Here is a 21,602-nt window from a genome sequence, read left to right as displayed (position 1 = left end):
ACTGCATCACCAAAAGCAACAGCCTCCTGCCATGAATAAGGTGCTTTTGAAAATACTACTCAGTGTCTTAGCTCCAGACTCTCCTGTCTTATTTGCCTGTGTGGCCGTTTGACGCTGTGCCTTTAAGAAAGGGGCACACTGGCTAAATGTTTGTAAAATATTTTGGTATTCTAAATGAATTTCATTGGTGGAATTGTGGGAGGTGAGATTGTTAGACCCAGGGTAGCTGGGACTTTCTCCGAGTCTTCCTTCCTTCGCTGTCCCTCTCGGCTGGATCTGCTTCTGGGATTCTGGCCAACTAAGATAAGATACTAACTCCTGTGCCAGGCCTTTCTTCCTTTCCTGCCCTGTTAACCGTCCACATCTCTTTTCTACCTCTTTTGGGGAAGGGAGGTAGGGGGTGAAGGGGGGCACAGGGGGAAGCCCCCTCTGTGGGGGGTCTGGTTTCTGGTGGAGTTCATTTGCTGTATATTCCTGTATATATTGTAAAATACCTGTATCTGTTGTGTTACATAGAACCTGTTTCCTTGTAAAATATACTCTCATTTCTCCGACTGGGTTTAGCCGTGGTCTCTTTCTCAGTGGGGGAGGGAAAGCAGAGCCTTTCCTTTCAAACCACCACAGCCTGACATAAGCACATTTACCTTTAGAGAAGGATACGTTTATTTACTCAGATTTTACTTATTGCAGAGTAATTGCTTGTGAACCAGTGAGACTATAGACAGACACAAGTATAACCAGACAGGTATCTGGCAGTATTACAGGTTTATCTGACTACAGGTAATTTAGCTTTTTCAAAATTGTGAACTTAATTTTTCTTTTAGTCATGTCATTGCTTACACCGTTTGTTGTAAATTTCACAGAACTGCAACACTGAACACACAATCTAGCACAAACTGTAGCTTCACAATATACATACACAGACATATACAGACACACAAATAAACATATACAAATGACTGAGGTACAGCAGAAAGTTTGAACTATTAGCAAACATCAAGTAAGACTCCTTTCTGCAACCAACCAAACATTTCTGCACCTAGAGCATAGAAAACTTTACCTGATCAGTTGTTGTGACATCAGAAATTACAGCATCAGGGGGTCTCTTGGGCGGATTTGCTGTTACCTGAAGTAGAAGGAGTAGAATCAATATTTCACTGAAAAATAACAATCTTTCATCTGTACCTATGCCAGAATATGTCATATATGTATAAAATGAAACAGCACTTAAAACATTCTTAAGGCTCCTCCTACCCAAAAAACTCAAACAAGAATTATTCCCTCAGGAAAAAAAAAAGTCGTCTCATAGAATATTAATATTTTGGAACACAAAATAATACTTCAAAAAACACAATGGAGCATAAAATTAGTTACTACCTCATTCATGGACTACATCACTTCTGGCTTCTAAGAGCTTCCAGGTGTTTGGTTTTTTTTTACTATTGCAACTTTTTCTTTTGCTTTGGCAATGACATGCTACATATTAAGCCCCACATTACTGTACAAAAGCTGTTCATCATGCAATTCACAGCTTTAGATATAAACTTTACCAACAGACTACAGAGAGAAATCTTAGATCATGGTATAGAGCACCATAACCAATACAAAATTATTAAAGGAGCTAAAATAATTTTTTCCCCTCTCCTTCAGTTTCCAAAATGAACAAATAAAAAAGCCTAAACAAGGAGAAACTGAGAATTTCTAAAATAAAAGAAAGCAAGTTGACTCTCACATGTAAGAATTATACCTAGTTTGTGTATGTTCTTTACCAAAAGGGGGGAAAAAAAATGTTGTGTAGTTTCATATTCAATAACAGCAGAGGCACTTTTCTGTTTACTAGCAGCAGAGCAAAGCCACCTTTCAGATGGAAAACTTGGTAACATAGCTCCTGTTTCTGCCACTTCAGAGAACCACAGTGGACTTACACCTCTATCAGCCTGACAAAACGCATGCTATCTAAGATACTTTCAAAACAAGAATGTCTCAACAATCTATATCAAACTGGTTTAATAAAACTCAACCTGACCTACCAGGTCATTATGACACTAGAACTTGCCAGCATATGAATAATTAAGGACACTCCTCTGCCAGTAGGGCAAGAAAATCCCACCTCAAGAGGACAGACATGACCAACATGTGTTGTGCATTAGAGACCACAAACTGGAAAGCTGTTCTCCGTAGTCTGCAGACACAGTAAATTTGCAAAGCACAAAATAACACATTATAAAATATGTCTGATCAGCTTGAGATTTCCTTCTGACACAGAGGGATCTGAAAATCTTTTTAAATAGTTTGCAAAGACAGAGCAAGAAAATCTGATCATTGCAACTGGCCTCTTGCACATAGAGGCCTCTATTTAAGTCACTACCACTGCTGTTATTTTAACTAGAGTACGTTTTGTTCTCTTCTATCACAAGAAAGATTGTTGCCTCATTTATAGCATTTTTGTACTTTTCCAGTGTGAAGAAGTTGCAGTTGCCTACAATGCAGTGCTTAGTTAAAAAATGCCAAGCCACTATATTGCAGTCACTGACACTACCACTATAGACTGAAAACATTTCCTATGAACCACTGCTGGTTTTTTACATGCACTATTTTAAAATCTTATTATAGAATCAGTAAGGATTCCAAAGACTTTTATACACTATTTGTAATAAATATTCTGTGTATTTTTTTATACTACACAGAGGCTTTCTTCATTTCTCTTTCAAGGTGCAGGCATTTCAAGATTTGATTTGTAAAGCTACATCTGAGAAAACTACATCACAGTATAACATAAATTGATGTAGATTCAAGTGAAAAAACTTGTAAGTGTAAATACAAAAATCCCAAAGAACATTACCTACAGTATTACAGATATATAAAACATAGGTATTTCATTATAAATTTCAAAAAATACTGAGTTTAAAATAGCCTATATTTAATTGACTCTACTACTGTAGTGATTAAAGACTTCAGTTCACAATAAAAACTTTCAGTCACAGCTTACCATGAAACACGGTATGGAAAGAGACAACACTTACATGTCAGGTCTTTGAACAGCTACCTCATGCATTTGGACAAACACACTGTGTGTTCATGTGACATTCACTGTTTTCCATTTGCTAACTTGCTCCCAAAATGCAGAAGTTCCATTCCACTGGAACAAACTAGAATGCTGCTTCGCTTCCTCTTTATGCTCTCCAAACCTCTTTCTCATAAATACATTGATTTATATAGAGCTACACCTAGAGATCTCTTCTAGAAATTACAAGTTCAAACCTAACACCACATATGAGTACTTCTCAGCTTTTCACTGAGCTAGTCTTTTTACCAGAGCAACATCTTGCAGTATTAACATATGATCATACCTGTTAGCACACATTCAACACATGAAAACCATGTTGCTAAGGGGAACATGAACACTCTGTATACATACACATGGAATTAAAACTATCCATTTATTTTAAATATTTAACACCTTAAACAGAAGCAAAGAAAACCTCTTTCCCAAGCTTTTAATGTGAAATTAGTAACCTTCCTCATCTGTTCATTTACAGGTGTGAGCAGCAGTATCTAAAAAGATAGTATCAAAACATGTTAAGTTTCCTTTTCCCGCCCCCCCCCTTTTTCTCCAAAGTTTACATCTTGGTTTCCTAAAACAGTCAGTAAGACTCTTGCCAAACTGGACATCAGAAGACCTACTGAAGATAGATTCAAATTTAGCACCGCCCAAAATACATACAGCAGGTTTTACCACTTCTATGGAAGTAATTGGGTCAGATTATAGCCTGCTAAGGTGCCAATTTCAAGACTGTTTTCTAAAAGGTCTAAATAAAATCCTCTACAGGAGCATCTTCCCCACATTATCATGTATTTGATATTAGTTTCAATTTTAGTTTAATCTCAGAAAATTTTCTAATATTAAATCTAAAGAAACTAAGCTTTTTTTCAGAGAATCTCCCTATTCTGTTTACCATTAAGATATTCAATACCTGTATTTTCAAACACTTGTGTAGAAATCTCATCAACTGTGCATTTAGCACTTTTCTCCATGATTGTCAGAACTAAGCCATTGTTTCCCTGAAGAGTACCCTTTTACCCAAGCTGCTTAAAGAACAAAAATGTTTAAATGACATTTGAGTTTGTACTGCCAGGCTGCTCAAATGCTAGTTTATTCTTCCAATATGTTTCTTGCCATGCTGACAGAAGCTTATGGAGTTTTTCTAAACAGATATGCATTAATTTACCTTTGCCTTTCCTGATGATCGTTTTCCACCAAATCCTCCAGCTCCAACAAAAAACAAAGAGAACTGATTATAACACACTAGGTCCTTTCCACAATAGGTGTTCACTGAAAGACAACAGGAGAGAAAGAGCTTGAATGTGTTATGACAGAAGAAAAGTTCAGCCTCCAACACGATAAACATCATGTTAACACCTGAAAGGGCAACAGTCAACACTTCCAAGTAGCACTGTTGCAAATCACTTTCTGACTAGTGAAGACTTACGATCTGTTTCAAGTAACATAATCATCAACTTTATCTGTATGAAAGCATTAAAATTTAAAAAATGAGCTATCAAACTGCTGGTGACATTCAAAGCACTGAAGATATTTCACAGTGTTGAAATAACAATTTATTTCAGCATATTACACTGAATTAGCAATTAATTTAAATGTGATAAAATTCCACCATAAAATATGCTGCATTCAGAGATATTAAGGATCCCATGTTTGTAAAGCAAATGTGGTACTAGTATTCTGTAAGAAAAGGGCTTCTGTAAGAGAAGCCTTTAGTTTAAGGTCTCCTCTTCCTTCTTTCGTAGAAGCTGTACTTCTTAAACACAATCAACATTCAGCTTCCCACTTCCTATTACACTCCCTTTCAGGCCAGACTGAAATTTACAGAATTGTTGGCGATGTTCATTTCCAGTTCCAAAATAAATTTTAAAACCACGAAGACTGCTGACAGAGAATTGTTGCAGAAACAGGAAGACTTTATGTTAACTTAGTATCGAAGCAATACACAGCTAGAAGGAACACAGGGACAGCAATGATGTTTTTACAGATTTTTATGTACACTGAAGGAATAAAAGCTCAAGAATGTCTAGGGATTCACTGCCTATTAACCGACCCTTCCAGTTTAATTTCTCAAGGGATCTTGTTATGACCACATCTAAAGACATCAAAATTCTGAGAATGACAACTTACCAAATTCTGAGGATCATTTAACTTGGATACAATATGAAGGAAATGGTGTTTTGTTTAGAACAGAATAGAGCAGACAAAAAAAGAATGCCAGTTCATGCTCTTAAAGATAGCTGCTTTGCAGAGGTCTCCACAACATACACGACTAACCTTTGCAAACCACCCCCTGAAAACACATCCCCTTTCTGAAAGCTAGTAGAATCTAAAATAGGAGTAGGCATTATTATTGGAAGACCTTTGTTTGGTTTGTATAGTGCATTGTTCCACCTACATAAAGATAAAACCTAACCTTCTCTGAAATCTTTTTTCCAAAGTGTTCTTATTTCAGTATCTTAACTGCCTAAGAACAAATAAATTTTACATTACATAGCTTTGCTAACTGTCTCATTTCTCAGCTCTCACTGAGAAGTGATAATCTAACAATTTTTACTGTGAAAAGGCTACCAATTATTGGTACACCTAGTTAATCTGACCCTGTCAAATTTTACTGCATCCTCTCCAAAAATTCTAAACCTTCTTACCATCTATGAGCAAGACTGCTCCTGATCCTTTGTCAAGAATATCAGCAATGGTTGAAACTGAAGTTAATTGTCCTGTAAGAAAGGAAGAACACATACATACTGTAAGGTTTTCCTTCAGGAATGAAGTCCACAGATCACTCTCACTTCCTTACTAACGCTAGCGGTAACAATAATCACAGTAACAGTCACAGTAATCACAATCATCATAATTACAATGAAAGTGTCTGGGCATCTTTGCAAATACGTGTTTGCAGATGTGAGGAATATTTGTTTTTCCTCTAAGTTTTTGGTGTATTTTTAATACAATGTTGCTATAGCTCATCTATTCAGGGCTAAACACAAATCAGTTCCCAGACAAACATATCGCCAACTTCAAAGACAGCTCAATCACTTAAGGATTGGCCACAAATTTCAAGAGGGCTGTGACATCTACAGTTCTACAGAAGAGAAGCTCAGCGCAGGGCCTGGTTCCGTGAGTTTACAAAGTTTGGCTCTAAAGATGTTGCTCTGGAGAGATACGTAATCATATATGTTTACACAGTCAGCCTATAAAATGGAAAAATAGAAAGTTTTTTGAAGCCCTGGCCATCCATTATGATCAGATTGAAGTTCATGTAACATTCACACATCTGTTGTTTGTTTCAACAAGAAATTATGCCATTTATCTGTGGCTTGCAAGACCGCTTTCTTTTCCTTCTACAGTCTGTAAAAGTTATTTTGGAAAAAACACTAATAAAGAAACCCAGGCACATGCATGCATTCTAAGAAGCACCTCTCAAGTGTTGTAATCTGGGAAAACGGTCATCTGCAAAAAGAGCTTGCTACTGCAGCAACCAGTATCTTGAGAACTTCGACAGGAAGAAAGTAATTGGTTTGTAGCCTCCTCATTAAGATGTATATTCCTCTTTCAACTAGATAATTTAAATCTTTTCCTCTTGTAGGCACACAGATACAACCAATGTTGAAGAACTTTCGTGTAAGCATCCCAAAATTTCTATAGTACAATCTTACAGAAAAAGTTAGAAGTTTGCTAGTTAGTATCAAATTACATGAGTAATATACCAGCATGTAATGTACACTAAAGAAAAGCAACACCTGATCCCAAGAACACAGTTTGAGTTCCTTCAACAATGCAACAGGTTACCTTTCTCCTCCCTCATCCCTTGTAGAAAGAATATGGGGAAAATCCAGCTGGACATAGAGCTTACATCTCTCAATTTATAATATGTCTACATGAACTGCTGTCATAATGAAAAGCTAATCAGCAACACAAAAGGACTGACCTGAGGTTGGCAATGGTTTATACAGTTCCAGATATTGCTCACCATGCAGCATCTACATAAAGGATACCAACAATCAATATATTCTGTTGCTTGCTGTATTTCCTTGCAGTTGTGATGCACAGTTATTTTATAGTGTGCAGAACTCCAAAGCTTTTTGTTTTTCCACTTCATCCCCAGCAGAAAATACTTTCAAAGACAGTTTTAAGCTTTTGTAGTTTATGAAAATCAAAGTGAACTGAAAATTTTACAAAACAAATTTATCATTCATACCATCTTAGGAAGACACAGGTTATACAAGTGACACAAATGACATTAATGATGTAATTTCTTAGAATGTAAGAATACAAAATACGGAGTTTCCCTTTTCTGTAAAAGGAACTTAATAATATTACAAATACACTAAGTTTATTGTTATATAAAGCACAAAGAAATCTAGGTATGTAACTCTTCCATACCTTTGCGAGATCAATGTTGAGTCCTGGAAGAGAAGGAACACCATCAAACATTGATGTCTGAGCAGGAATTACTCCAAAGGTAGGTAAACAGCAGAACCCTTCACTTCCTTCAAAGAGAAATTTTAGGTGATCTGGATCCTTAGTTGACATTCCCACACCAAGGGCATACAGAATAGGCTCTAAGTGAGTATACGTATACACGTTGGTAGACAACTCCCGGCCAACAATGCTTGTCTAGAAAGTGAGTATAAGAAAAAACACAAACAACAAAAACAAGAACAACAAACAGTATAAAATAGAAATTTGTCAGAGCTAATATTTCACATTCCTTCTGTTATTCTCACACCAAACAGAATTCATGGTTGAGCATTTTCATCATTGTCAAGTGTGAACATAAATTAATAAGCCATAACATACAAATGCATTTGTTGCAATACAAGCAGCCTTATATCTTGCTGCAAGCAGCTTGCGCTGCGAATAAGCAGTGTAACTTCACAGAGCTCCTCTCCTAGCAGTACATATGAAGTTTTCTAAAATAAAACAAAAATAATTGACACTGTAATAAGAATGAAACAAGTTAAAATTATCTATCTATAGTGAAGGAGGCTGTTTTGCCAAAGACTTCTCCCTTTCCTGAACAGTATCCTAACTGCAGAGGCTTACAGAAGATACAAGAACTAGCAGTTAGCATTATTGTCTATTTAGCTTTAAGTTTTCCCACCCTCACTGAAAAAATAAAGTGGAGTCTGAACACGTTTCTTTCTCTGCTTCCTCACTTCAGCTTAAAACTCTACTTTCCTTTTTTTGCAGACCATGAGACAGAGTAGAAGTTGATGAGGAACACAAGTCTGTCTGCTAAAGGTTTCCACCTAACTTTGAGTGCATTTGGTAGACACAGGTACTCACTGTGTCAACAGATGAAGATACTGCTGCTCCAGAGCTTGTTGAATTCATAGAAATGCTCCCCTGAGACTCTATCTGACTTAGAACATCACTCAATAGAGTTATGGACTCTAAAGAAAGGATTGGGAAGAAAAAAAAAATCACTTATAAATAGCGATAAATTACACATTCCAGTTACACATACAACAAATATGTCAGCAAGTGAGATACAGCCTGATACCTCTCAATTGATTTGTAAACACAGTAAATACACTTATGTAAATTTAGCACAGCACTGCATTTTACAGGAAACTACACAACAGCTGGTAAGTGATCCCTACAGCAGTCCCTGTAGTTCTGCACCCAGCAGTCAGTGATGACACCTACTTAATTCAAATGGATGAAACACAACTGAGGCTATACACCACCTTTCAAGCCACAAGTCACACTGATACACAAATACATCTGTGGCTTGAACAAAGCCAAGATTACAAGACAGATGATACATGGCAGAGACACAGAATTCAGTTACAGTAAAGCCAATCCATCAGTAACAGCCTGCTCCTTGGAACTCAGCATGGCTAGAACACTATTAAACATTTGTGTGTTAGAAAGACTTAAAAATCAGGGAGAATTGTGCACAGAAAAATAAAGGGAGCTCTAGGTGATCCTGCTGGGGGAGGGGGAGGGTTGTTGGACTCCTTCCAAGTCCGATCCCCTAACATTCTGTGATCATTACTGAAATATCTTTACTTTGGAGTTACTCTGCTCCACTTCAAAACCCCTGTACCCACACCAAATTGCACTGCTGCTCAGACTAAGATCATTCTGCTCTATTACACAGCCCTCCCCTAAATATCCTGCAAGTTAGCTGCATACCCACTTGCAGAATCACAACTCCTGAAACTACTTGCTTCTCAGGTTTACTTCCAATGTTTTATTAGTGGCTTGAATCTCACAGAGAAAAAGGAACATCTACGAAACAAATATGTGTTGTCACCTCTTCTGCTGAAGACTAACTTCATCTCCCAGTGCAAGCAGTGTAATATGACATGAGGTTATGACATTTATGTAATGTGAAAATTTGCAAGATGAGATGTGCCATTTATAAGAACCCTTTAAAATGAATGAAAGAAAATAACTACTGAGCTGCTGGAGCTGGAACAAATAACATGCTATTTCTAACTTTCTTGTATGAACCCAAGAGAGGCTTTCACATTGCTTCAAAATCGTCAAGGTAAAGTGCAGCTTTGACCTCGAAGTAAGTCTGAATGTTCCCCCAGCTTTTCAAGTCCATAACTCATTTCCATGCAGGAAAAATAGCTATTGTTCTCTATGGTGAAATGTGAAAAGAAGATTACCAATATGTATTTCACATGAAATGACATCACTAAGAGAAACAGCACAAAGGTAATCTGCAATTTAATACAATGGTGCAGAATGATTCCATCTCCTTTTCAAGAAGTCTTTTTTCCATAACATCTATGACCAGACTCTAAAACTGGTGAGTGCCAACTGTGTTTGGCTGAACGCTAAGGAGATCATAAAATGGTTTGTGTTGGAATGGGCCTTTAACAGTCATCTAGTCCAACCCTTGTGCAGTGAGTAGGGACATCTTTAACTATATCAAATAGCTTAGAGCCTCATCTAATCTGACCTTGAGCACTTCTGGGGAGGGGGCTTTTACCATCTCTCTGTGCAATCCATGTGTTTCACCACCCTCATAGTAAAAAATTTCTTCTTTGTATCTATTCTAAATCTACTGTTTTTTAGTTCAAAACCATTACCCCTTGTCCAATAACAGGCCCTGCTAAGGGCCCATCTTTCTTAGAGGGGCTCCCTAGAAGTACACAAAGGGCTCCAGATGAGGGGCTCTGTATAAAGGGCTCTTATAATGACCTTGTAAGGTTGCTATAAGAAAAGGCCTTCTCTTTTCCATGGTAAGCCCAAGACTGTCAGCTTGTCCTCACAGGAGAAGCATTACAGCCCCCTAAACATTTTGTGGCCCTCCTCTGCCACTCCCAACAGGTCAATGTCCTTATACTGAGGGCTCCAGAGCTGTATACAATACTCTGTGTCATCACAACAGCGAGGAGTAAAGAGTGAGAATCGCCTCCCTTGATCAGGGCAATGTGCAACTATGACTTAAAGCACAAGCACCACACATTCAGAAGCTTCACTATCAATTCCGTATTTAATTTGGTGTTTCTGCTTACAGACAGGCACAGGAGCACAGGACCTGTCAGTATCTCAAAATACAAGCTTGCATTACCATGACAAGCATGTCAGCTCACTAGATTCAGCTGCAAATGAGAGCCTGAGCAATTATTTTCTAGTACTTGTTAAGCCAAACTATATTATTCTGCATTTGAAACTGCCTAAAGGCACGGAGGGACTCACTGATGTACATTAAGGATCTGCAACTGCAAGGCACTGAGGCAGGACCCCAGGCACCAGCCCCTGTGGAATAGCATGTCCCCCACACAGCCCTGAGACAGCATTGCTCTCCTGAGAGGCTGGTGTGGCACAGGTGGAGACTTGCTGCAGCAGCAAGTGTTTTCACCAGAGGGAGGGAGGTGCTGAGTCACATGAGTTCATTCCTGAATTGTTCTCCAGTTAGGTCACATGGCCAGGGATAGGGATGGTGGAAACCCACTGCAAAGCTGTTTTCCAAAAGATCTGTGTCAACCCAGACTGAGGTCGAACTTAAGCAGGCAGGTGTCCAGGCAACTGGCTGCAGAGAGTACTGGAGCCTGGCACCTGAAATGGAGGGCAATGGAGATCACACCTGCATTAGGTGTGAGCAGTTCAATTAGTTGCTTAATCTACTGGCTGAACTGAAGGAAGAAGCTGCTAGACTTGGGACTGTAAGGGAATGTGAAAGGGAGTTGTATTTGAGGAACCAGGCTCTGCAGGCTCTCCTAGCAGAGGGAGGTGACCCAAGATGCAGCAGGAAATGGATACAGGTCCCTGTTAGGAGATGCAAAGTACCCAGCTGCCCTTGCAAAACAAAAAGAGGAGGGTAATTGTTATTGGTGATTCCCTCCTGGGGGGAGCAGAGGGCCCCATATGTCTGCCAGCTCCTCCCCATAGGGAAGTCTGCTGCCTCCCTGAGGCCTGGGTCAGAGATGTTACCAGGAGGCTGCCTAGTGTGGTACAGTCCTCTGATTACTATCCCTTAATAGTTATGCAGGTAGGGAGCAATGAGGTTGAAACCAGAGGTCCAAAGGCAATCAGAAAGGACTTCAAGGCTCTGGGAAAAGTGGTTGAGGGGTCAGGGGCACAGGTAATTTTTTCATCAATACCCTCAGTTGCAGGAAGGAATACTGAAAGGAACAGGAAAGCAGGTGTAATTAACAAGTGGCTCGGAGGCTGGTGCAAACAACAGAATTTTGGGGGTTTTGATGCTGGGGAACTTTCTATGGCACCAGGTCCGCCAGCAACAGATGGAGTACATGTGTCCCAGAGTGGGAATAAAACCCTAGCATGTGAGAATAGCCTATCCCCCAGAGGGAAAAGGGTTCTAGGAAGGAAGTTGGCAGGTCTCATTGACAGGGCTTTAAATTAGATTTGAAGGGGGAAGGGGCTGAAACCAGTCCCCCTAGACAGGAGTCTGAGTGAGGGTGGTAAGCTGGAGTCAGGGGTGAAACCAGCAGCCCAGTTGAAGTGCACTAATGCACGCAATATACACGAAGTACACTAATCCACACAGTATGGGTAACAAGCAAGAGGAGCTAGAAGCCTTGTTACAGCAGGAAAGGTATGATGTAGTTGCCGTCACAGAAACATGGTGGGACAACTCACATGACTGGAGCACCATAATTGATGGGTACAGGCTCTTCAGGAGAGACAGGTGAGGAAGAAGGGGTGGAGGGGTGGCCCTGCACATCAGGGAGGCTCTAGATGCCATGGAACTAGAGATTAAGGATGATCAGGTTGAGTGCCTGTGGGTGAGAATTAGAGGGAAGGCCAACAAGGCAGACATCCAGGTTGGAGTCTGTTACAGACCACCCAACCAGGATGAAGAGGTTGATGAATTATTTTATAGGCAGCCAGAGGCTGTCTCAAGATTACCAGACCTGGTTCGTATGGGCAACTTTAACCTGCCTGATATCTGCTGGGAACTTAACACAGCAGAGAGGAGACCTGCTGAGCCACTTGGATCCCCACAAGTCCATGGGACTGGATGGGATCCAGCCTAGGGTGCTGAGAGAGCTGGCAGATAAGCTGGCCAAGCCACTCTCCATCATTTCTCAACAGTCCTGGCTCACTGGAGAGGTCCCAGAAGACTGGAAGCTGGCCAACGTGGTGCCCATCCACAAGAAGGGCCGGATGGATGAGCCAGGGAATTAGAGGCCTGTCAGCCTGACCTCAGTGCCAGGCAAGATTATGGAACAGGTCGTCTTGAGGGCAATCACACAGCACTTACAGGATGGCCAAGGGATCAGGCCCAGCCAGCATGGATTTAGGAAGGGCAGGTCCTGCCTGACCAACCTGATCTCCTTCTATGATCAGGTGACCCGCCTGGTGGATGTGGGGAGGCCTGTGGATGTAATCTACCTGGACTTCAGCAAGGCCTTTGACACCATCCCCCACAGCAAACTCCTGACCAAGCTGTCAGCCCATGGCTTGGACCACAACACTCTGTGCTGGGTGAGGAACTAACTGGAGGGCAAAGCCCAAGGAGTGGTGGTGAATGGTGCCACATCCAGCTGGTGGCCAGTAACTAGTAGTGTGCCCCAGGGATCAGTGCTGGGCCCCATCCTGTTCAATATCTTTACTGATGATCTGGACGAGGGGATTGAGTCCATCATCAGTAAATCTGCAGATGACACCAAGCTGGGGGCAGGTATTGATCTGTTAGAGGGTAGGAGAGTTCTGCAGAAGGACCTTAACAGGCTGGACAGATGGGCAGAGACCAACAGCATGAGATTTAACACATCTAAGTGCTGGGGTCTACACATTGGCCATAACAACCCCATGCAGCAATACAGGCTGGGGTCAGAGTGGCTGGAGAGCAGCCAGGCAGAGAGGGACCTGGGGGTACTGGTTGATAGTAGGCTGAACATGAGCCAGCAGTGTGCCCAGGTGGCCAAGAGGGCCAATGGTATCCTGGCCTGTATCAGGAACAGTGTGACCAGCAGGAGCAGGAAGGTCATTCTGCCCCTGTACTCAGCACTGGTTAGGCCACACCTTGAGTACTGGGTCCAGTTCTGGGCCCCTCAGTTTAGGAAATAAGATGGGTTGCTGGAACGTGTCCAGAGAAGGGCAACAAGGCTGGTGAGGGGTTTGGAGAACAAGCCCTATGAGAAGAGGCTGAGGGAGCTGGGGTTGCTTAGTGTGGAGAAGAGGAGGCTCAGAGGAGACCTTATTGCTCTCTACCACTACCTGAAGGGAGGTTGTAGCCAGGTGGGGGTTGGTCTCTTCTCCCAGGCAACTACCAACAGAACAAGAGGACAGTCTCAAGCTGCACCAGGGGAGGTTTAGGCTGGATGTTAGGAGAAGTTCTTCACAGAATGAGTGATTGGCCATTGGAATGGGCTGCCCAGGGAGGTGGTGGAGTCATCAGCACTGGAAGTATTTAAGAAGAGACTGGATGAGGCACTTGGTGCCATGGTTTAGTTGATCGGATGGTGTTGGGTGATAGGTTGCACTTGATGATCAAAAAGGTCTTTTCCAACCTGGTTAATTCTATTCTATTCTAAGTTGATTCTGTGTCCTAATCTTAAGGCTCTGATTATGCCCTACTTACCTTCTCAAAAGATTTCCAGCTTGTTCCAATGTGGTATAAAGTAAGCTGAAACTATTACTCCAATTTAATCACTGGTAAGAAAGTAACATCATCATGCAAATTAGGAAAAAGCTCAAACATGTAAGTGAGCTGCAGATTTACTGCTGCCTTGGAGGCAGTGGCATTTTCATATTGCATTAAATAGATGGTTACCTTTCACTCCTTGTAAAGGGAATATAGGAGAACACAAGACAGTAAAACTGCATCTTCCACTTCAACTTCCTAAGGCCTAAATTCTAGCAGAGTTTTTTTTAGTTTTGGTTTGTTGTGTTTGTTTTGTTTTTTTAAAGAAGAAGTCTATTCTCAGATTTTTTCTGTTGCTAAAAAGACTTCACATCATGAATGCACAAGTAATCCTGTCTTTCACTGGTTAAGAGACCTGAAAACTGTGTGGGAGTACATGGGAACTGCCAGAACTTCTCCACATACATTAAGGACTCCTGTAAAGCTTAGGTATTAACTACAGAGAACATTCAAAGACACCTGAGGCATTAAAAGGAAGGTGAAAAGGCAGACACAGTCAGTTATACTGCCTGTGTGGGATGGCTTTTGAGGCAAGGGGTAAGCAAAAGACTGTACTGCACAACCAGCTGCTGCTCATCTAGAAGTATGTAGGGTAACTACCAAGAAAACTGCTTTACTGAGCACATCATCATGATCTCTGAGAAACTTCAATGAGTTACCAAATTAACATCAACTGCTAAATCAAGTGACAGGCATCTCCTATTAATTAAAGTTCGCACAAACCCTGCAAGAGCATATTCTGTCACACAAATAAGAGGGGGTTTGTTTGATTTTGTTTATGTGCAAGAAGTACAAGTTAAGCCTACAACCTGAAGAAGTACTTTAAAAAAAAAAATTAAAAGGATGAATGGAAAAAACCCAAAAAGTATTTTTACTTTAACTGGCTTTAAGAAAAAAAAAAAATGATGTTTTAATTTCTTACAAGACTGCTCCTGAAACATAGAAATGAGACAGTACCCCCATTTAGTCTTCAAGGCTTCAACATCTCCAGCAGAAGAGCTAAAGTATAGTTATGAACGTGTTCTAGGTAAACATCAAAGGAGTGCTTTGCTGGGCATGATCATTCAAACCAAACATCAGCTAGGGAGTACCTGGTTTAATTTATTCATAAATTCACCTAATGGTTTGGTTTGGAAGGGACCTTGAAGTTCATCCAGTTCCAAACCTCCTGCCATGGGCAAGGGACCTTCCACTAGATGAGGTTGCTCAAGGCTACATCCAACCTGACCTTGAACACCTCAAAGGAGTGAGCATCCACAACCTCCCTGAGCAACGTGTTCCAGTGTCTCAACACCCTTACTCTAAAGATTTTCTTCCTAGTATCCAGCCTAAATCTGCCCTCCTCAAGCTTCAATCCATTCCCTTTCATCCTACCACTACAAGCCCTTGTAAAGCCCCATCTCTAAGAGAACATCTTCCCTATATCCTTGCAATAAATAAGAATTCTAAGTAAAGAAAAAAGTACACAGTGAATCCAAATATTGACTTATGTAGGACTGAGACAGGGAGAGAAAACTACATTAAAAAAAAAATCAAACACTAACTAATCAACTGTTTACTCTCCTAGTTTTTTTCTAATCTAGACCAAATAAAGTCAAGATGCACTTATCAGTATGCCTGAATTATGAAACAAGGTTAGTATCCCCGATTAAGGGCTTTTTCTACTACATTACAAGCAAATCTCTAACTAATTGGGCATTTTTTAAATAATTATACATAGTAGTTAGTACATGACTGCTCTTCACAGCATCAAATGACTCAAATTAATGAGATCTTTTGGAAGAATTTTAACTTGCAGATATTAGGTATTGTAGCTTTTCATTTTTAATGCAAGCATTAATTCTTTCCCTTACTTAACAGTTGAATACCTTCAAATAATAAGGTGGAGATTTTGGCAGTAGAATAAGCTTTCAATATAGCTGAATAGACTTAAAAGTTTTGAGTTTTCTGAATTTTCTTCAACTCTTCTGCTCACGTACAACAAATTCATGCAAGGATTTTCATTCAGCCTGATGGTATCTATAGCTTGATGTCACTGAAAGGACAATGCTGTCTTTTAGCTAGGTCCCTCACAAAGCAAAAGTTAAGCTAAGTACACTGCATGGCAGACTCACACTAATAGAACACTTACAATTTTCTGATTGTAGAAACCTACAATGTAAACACACCTACTCCAGTACAACAAAACCTTGTAATTTCTTTGAGAGGATTGAGAGGCAGATGTGGAATATCATATGTAATGCTGAACCACCAGTCAAAACAAATTCCCACCCACAACTTTTTTCTACAACATTTTTCTGCCAGCAGCCCATAAAAATAACACAGTACATCTGAGAGGTTGGAGAACAGATGTGAAACTATAAAGCTGGCATTACGCTGTTAAAAAGAACATGCCATAGTAGGACAAAGAACATTTATAAACTGACATATACGTGAAAATGGGACATCTGTAAGCCGAAGATTACTGACAACAGTCAGTAAGGTGACACAGAACTACTGTACAATCAGTTACATTCCTCTATCACGACCTGAGGGAAAGGAGGTGTGGCCTGTATCTGGTTTAGGTCTAAATCCACCATCCCTGTGGTTTTAGTTATATGCCCCAATGCATTTCAGGATCAATAGCTTTAATATCTACTGTGTATCCAAGCATCTGTGCTACTCAGCTGGTATTGTAGATAAGCATGTCTCCTTCCCACTTCCAAACATTCACATGCTTGCATTTCTTAATTTGACAAATAGTCTTTGACCTAAATAACAATCTGCATAATAATGAAACAGCCATTAGCGATACTTAGCACATGTAACTCACAGTGACAACCTAAAGGTTAGCATCTTGAGAAATCTTGGAAAACAGTCAGGAAAAATCAGTCTGTCTCATTCATTTATGAACTATGACAACTATGGATCTAAATAAACAAGAGACACAAGACAAAAAAATAAGAGAAAGCATGGAAGATGAAAGAGAAAGCAGTATGGAGCAGGAAAGGTCAGAGTAATTGTGGAGGGAAAAATCCTCAAAAAAATAAAGGGAAGGAACAAGAAAGTAATTTGGGTGATATTACCCAGGAATACAAGACAGTAAGGAAGAACTTCTTTTCTGTGTTACACCAAATGACTTCACCAAAGAACTACTTGGTATGGAAATACCTACCAAAAAACAAGATCCCAGGATACACAAAAAAAAACCCCAAACAAACAAAACCCACCACCAAACACACTACCAAAAAACTCTATACCCATATGTACCTGCAAATAAAATGTTACTATTAGTCAGGCTGTAAGACAAAAAAAATGACAGCAATGTAATCTGCCTAGAAGCACTCAAGACCAATAAAACTGACTTAATTCAATAGATAAGAATACAAAAGCTTCCTTAAAATTATCTGACTGTACTGAAACAGTAAATGATTAATGTTACATGTCTACAAAAGAATTCACTGGTTCTGTAACTTTCAGTTAGTGTCTGACATGAAAGCATTCTCTAGTAAGCTTTGCTTGCCCAAACTGTCCAGATTATCAAAGTCTCCTTTACCTTGGATAGTTCTGGGTTTGCTGGCATTATCAAAGTCGCAGACCTTCTCCCATTCATCTCTCACTGCTTCAGCTGTCATTGGCTGATTCTTCTTTCTGACAATAGCACCCAAGGATCGCTCCCAGCGCACTAATGGAAAACAGGAGCCACAAAGTTCCAGTAACAAATAAAGACACATTCAGTTCACTGAGATCACTTTCACCTGGGCCACTACTTTCAAGAAGGTGCAAAAACCCTGAAGGCTGCAAGTAGTCCCATTTAACTCGTCATTACAAATGGAAGATGAACTAAAGGGACTCATTGCTTTTAACTGACATCTAGGAAAGGAATACCATCATTTTAAAGCCACAACACACTGATTGCTCCCTGAAAATCTTACATCACTTTCAGTTAAGCTTCTAGTGAAAAGTTGTAGCCAGTATGTAGCCACATACATTGTCTTCCAACACAATTTTGGCTACTAAAGCTTGACAATCTTCTAGAAGTTTTGGAAAATTACAGGGGCAATATGAAAACTACTTGTTATCCATCAAAGAAGGTTAATACATCATGAGTCAGCATATCCAAATGGTCCATGAAGATTCATTTCAATACTATAACTTGAGAGAAACTGGTAAGGCTAATGTAGAATCAGTCTGGAAAGATACAGACTTCCTGAATTGAAACTAATCCTTAATCTATTGTGTTTTTTTCACTCTTAATTAGTAACAGACAATGAAAAAGGTCATAATGGAACCCCATTAACAATCCAGGTTCATTTTAAAGAAATCAACAGCAGCCATTATAGTGATGAAAAGTAGTATTTTCTTTTTACCAGAGAGAAGCAGCCACAGATTTTGGCCTTATTATAACTGATGTTCCTGTGGAAGACTGCATGAGGTTTCCCCCATGTGTAGAGAAATTTGTGATCTTTACTTAAATAGTTTCATCAGAACCGTAGGCTTTTGCTAATCTTCTCTCTCTAAATAAAAATGTCTTGAGCAGAAGTTAACTGCAAAGATTATTTGCACACTTTCATTGTCAACTCAAGAAATAAGATCAATCCTGCAACACAAAGTACTTACATTTTCCTATCCATCCAGCTCCCACCTGCCCAGACAAAAAAAAAAGAAAATCCATCAGCTTACCATGCTACAAAGCCAATTTTTGGTTATGTAGAGAAACAAAAGTACACTTCAGAACAAACTCAACATAGCAAAAATTTCTGAAGTACTGATGGTTGTATTTAACTAGTTAGGCACTAGAATACAAGTAACACTAGAATACAATAAAACTCTAAGAGCAAGATAACAGCTTGCATCCAATTTTTGAGTTAGCAGTCTGACGAGAATACCTACAATGTCTTCTATAACTAAGTAAATCCTTCCTGCAGGTGCTTTTTGTGTTTAAATTATTTAGAAAACAAAAAAATTCTTTTGAAGTAGTTGCTCTGGTACCTTTCATACTTAAAAGTGCACAACAAGAATTGTAACAATCAAATCAGTAGCATCTTGTGCACAAAGCAGAATCTAACAAGGTTGTAACTGCCTTCTCACACAGCACAACAGGGTCAGCACTTCTGACTATGCTGTGTAGTATCTCACATGATAATTCTGTTTTAGGAAAAAAGTTAAGACTAGACAGGCTTAAGCAAGTGATTGATTTCATGGGAAGGGGCAAAAGGAAGCTAAGAGGAAAAAAATACCTCGAAGAGACTGCCATTCTCTGCACAGCTCTCATGGCAAAGCCAAACAACTAAGGGAGACACGTACTCTGGTTTGAAAGCGTCGATCAGATCTAGAGCAAATTGGAAGTGGAAATCATAAAATAGAAATGTTGTAGGATTTCACCAAATTACTACTCTAATGCCTTCTGATGAACAGCAAAGCCAGAGAGAACTTAAACAACAATGTTCTGCCATGAAAAGAAACGACGTATGAAAAGAAACACTGGAAGATTCATTAAATACAAACAACTCCTGATATGTGTATATGCCTCCAAATCCAGTGACACTGTTTGTCAGACAGATGAAGGACTGTCTAAATGTTTGGAACACTGTAATATGCAGACTGCAATGGCAGTAACTTCCTAAATCTCCATCTGGCAGGCAGCTAGAAACAACGACAAGCTGGCTAGACATAAACCTGAGGAAGATGCACCTGAGCAATTTCTCTTTTAATTTGCTAGTCAGTTATTAAAAAAAAAAAAAAAAAAAGACAATGAGAAAAAAAATGGCAGCTGCTGAGTATTTGAGAAATATCGCATTTGGAAATGCTAATATTTCCAAATGAGATATTGAGAGTTATTAGCCCTGCCAAATGCATGTATCAATTGTATTAGAAAATTTTCATTGTCATCTGGCACAAGAGAAAAATATCTGGAAATGGAGATATCACCATGGAGTAAAGTGTGGCTGTCCAGGAAGCTCTTACTATATATTCTATCCACTGTCTGAAAAGAAAAAAAAAATAACCTGGTTTAATTCCCTTTTTCAGCTTTTGAAATATCATTCCTTCAACAGCAAGACACCTCAGCTAAAGGTCAACATGTATTTTTAGATGTATCCTGACAGACAAAGAGCTAGGAAAGTTTAGCATTACAGGTGGTACTTTAATATCCAAGATGAAAGTACAGTTCATATTCAGAAGTTCCACCAAAAGTAAAATGTAACTGAACTCCTTCATATGGTATTGCACTAAGTGTATAACCATTAGGCTTTTCTAAACTATTCAACTTCATGCTACACACTATTTACTCTCAAAAATTAGCACTAGATTGTTATCATTAATGTTATTAATCCATCATTAAATTCATTAACAGGTGGTAACATTAAAAATCATACAAAAGGTAAAAACGACATTTACAGTTCTAGCAAGAACAGTAAGTGGGCCAAGCTGAACAAACATAGCCAGGGCAATGGTAAGGCATAGGTGCTTGCAGACATCTAAAGATGAACAGGGAAGCACTAAAATAACAAGGATAATTTGATAAGACATATGAAAACATTTTTAAAGGTCTGCTGTCCAAACCTTTTAACAGCATTTGAAAAACTGGACAGGGAGGGAGGGAGCAAGGTAAGAAGTAAATTATCAGAGCTTTAACTAACTTAAAAAGATGACCAAAGGATCTCGCTCTTCTTTAAGTAACAAAGAAAATTAGGATGTGCTTTTGTTGCTCTGTGTAAATATTTTCAGGAAATTCCAGCTGCTGAATTCCACTTTATACTTCAGGAACTCATGGCTGCAAGTTTAATGCATTTGACTCTTCTGTAAATAGGTGCAGTAAGTCCTCGGAACCAACAACCCACAGTGGTGCTAAATTTCTAGATAATTAGGATTATTTAGAACTAAACCAAGATACTTTACACAGAACTTAATCAGTCAAATAAAATCATGTGTTCGATCCATATGTGACTGTACAAAATATATTACTTGTCAATATCTTACATATGTATGTGAAAAATTTAGTGACTCCCCTAGCTTTGAAATCTTGCTATCACTAAGGAAAAGAAGGGTGGGAAGGAAATTAAACAGGCTCATTTTGGAAGACATTGAGGTCAATTTCCCTCTAAAAACTCTTTTCCCCTCCACCAAATTTTTGGTTTTTTCTGGACATTTGCCAAAGTAATTAGTCACTCTATCCTACATTTACACTTTTTACATAGTTGTCTCTACCACTTTATATTAATTTTTATACTGATTTCTCATTGCAGCACTCTCTTAAAACCTGTTCAGGCATTGAAGGATTAGTAACTGCAGTAAAAGAAAACCAGAACTTATTAGGAAATTCAGTTCATCTCGTGCTGATCATGGAACAAAGTAGTAAACACATGACATGTTTTGCAAAAAACAGTGTTTTGCAATTAGACAATGTAACAAGGGCTAACACCTTATGCAAATACCTGATTCCACATCTGATGAAACAAATAGCCTTTCCTCTACTAT

The 21,602-nt window shown here is 39.3% G+C and overlaps 1 protein-coding gene across 1 annotated transcript in view; it reads right to left on the bottom strand.

Moving 5' to 3' along the window:
- The window catches only part of HSD17B4 (hydroxysteroid 17-beta dehydrogenase 4), a 66,908-nt gene that overhangs the window by 33,141 nt on the left and 12,165 nt on the right, over positions 1–21,602 (bottom strand). Inside the window, exons 9-17 of the mRNA XM_054178054.1 lie at positions 19,364–19,455; positions 18,744–18,768; positions 17,680–17,808; positions 8,354–8,460; positions 7,448–7,681; positions 6,993–7,044; positions 5,710–5,781; positions 4,230–4,333; positions 1,061–1,126 (exon numbers count right to left, since the gene is read on the bottom strand). Of these exons, the coding sequence (XP_054034029.1) occupies positions 1,061–1,126; positions 4,230–4,333; positions 5,710–5,781; positions 6,993–7,044; positions 7,448–7,681; positions 8,354–8,460; positions 17,680–17,808; positions 18,744–18,768; positions 19,364–19,455 (881 nt within the window). The remainder of the gene's footprint in view (positions 1–1,060; positions 1,127–4,229; positions 4,334–5,709; positions 5,782–6,992; positions 7,045–7,447; positions 7,682–8,353; positions 8,461–17,679; positions 17,809–18,743; positions 18,769–19,363; positions 19,456–21,602) is intronic.

Source organism: Dryobates pubescens, chromosome Z (assembly GCF_014839835.1).
Source record: "Dryobates pubescens isolate bDryPub1 chromosome Z, bDryPub1.pri, whole genome shotgun sequence".
Classification (NCBI taxonomy): Eukaryota; Metazoa; Chordata; class Aves; order Piciformes; family Picidae; genus Dryobates; species Dryobates pubescens.
The sequence above is the reverse complement of the archived record's forward strand: the minus strand, read 5'-3'. Positions and strand labels throughout refer to the sequence as shown.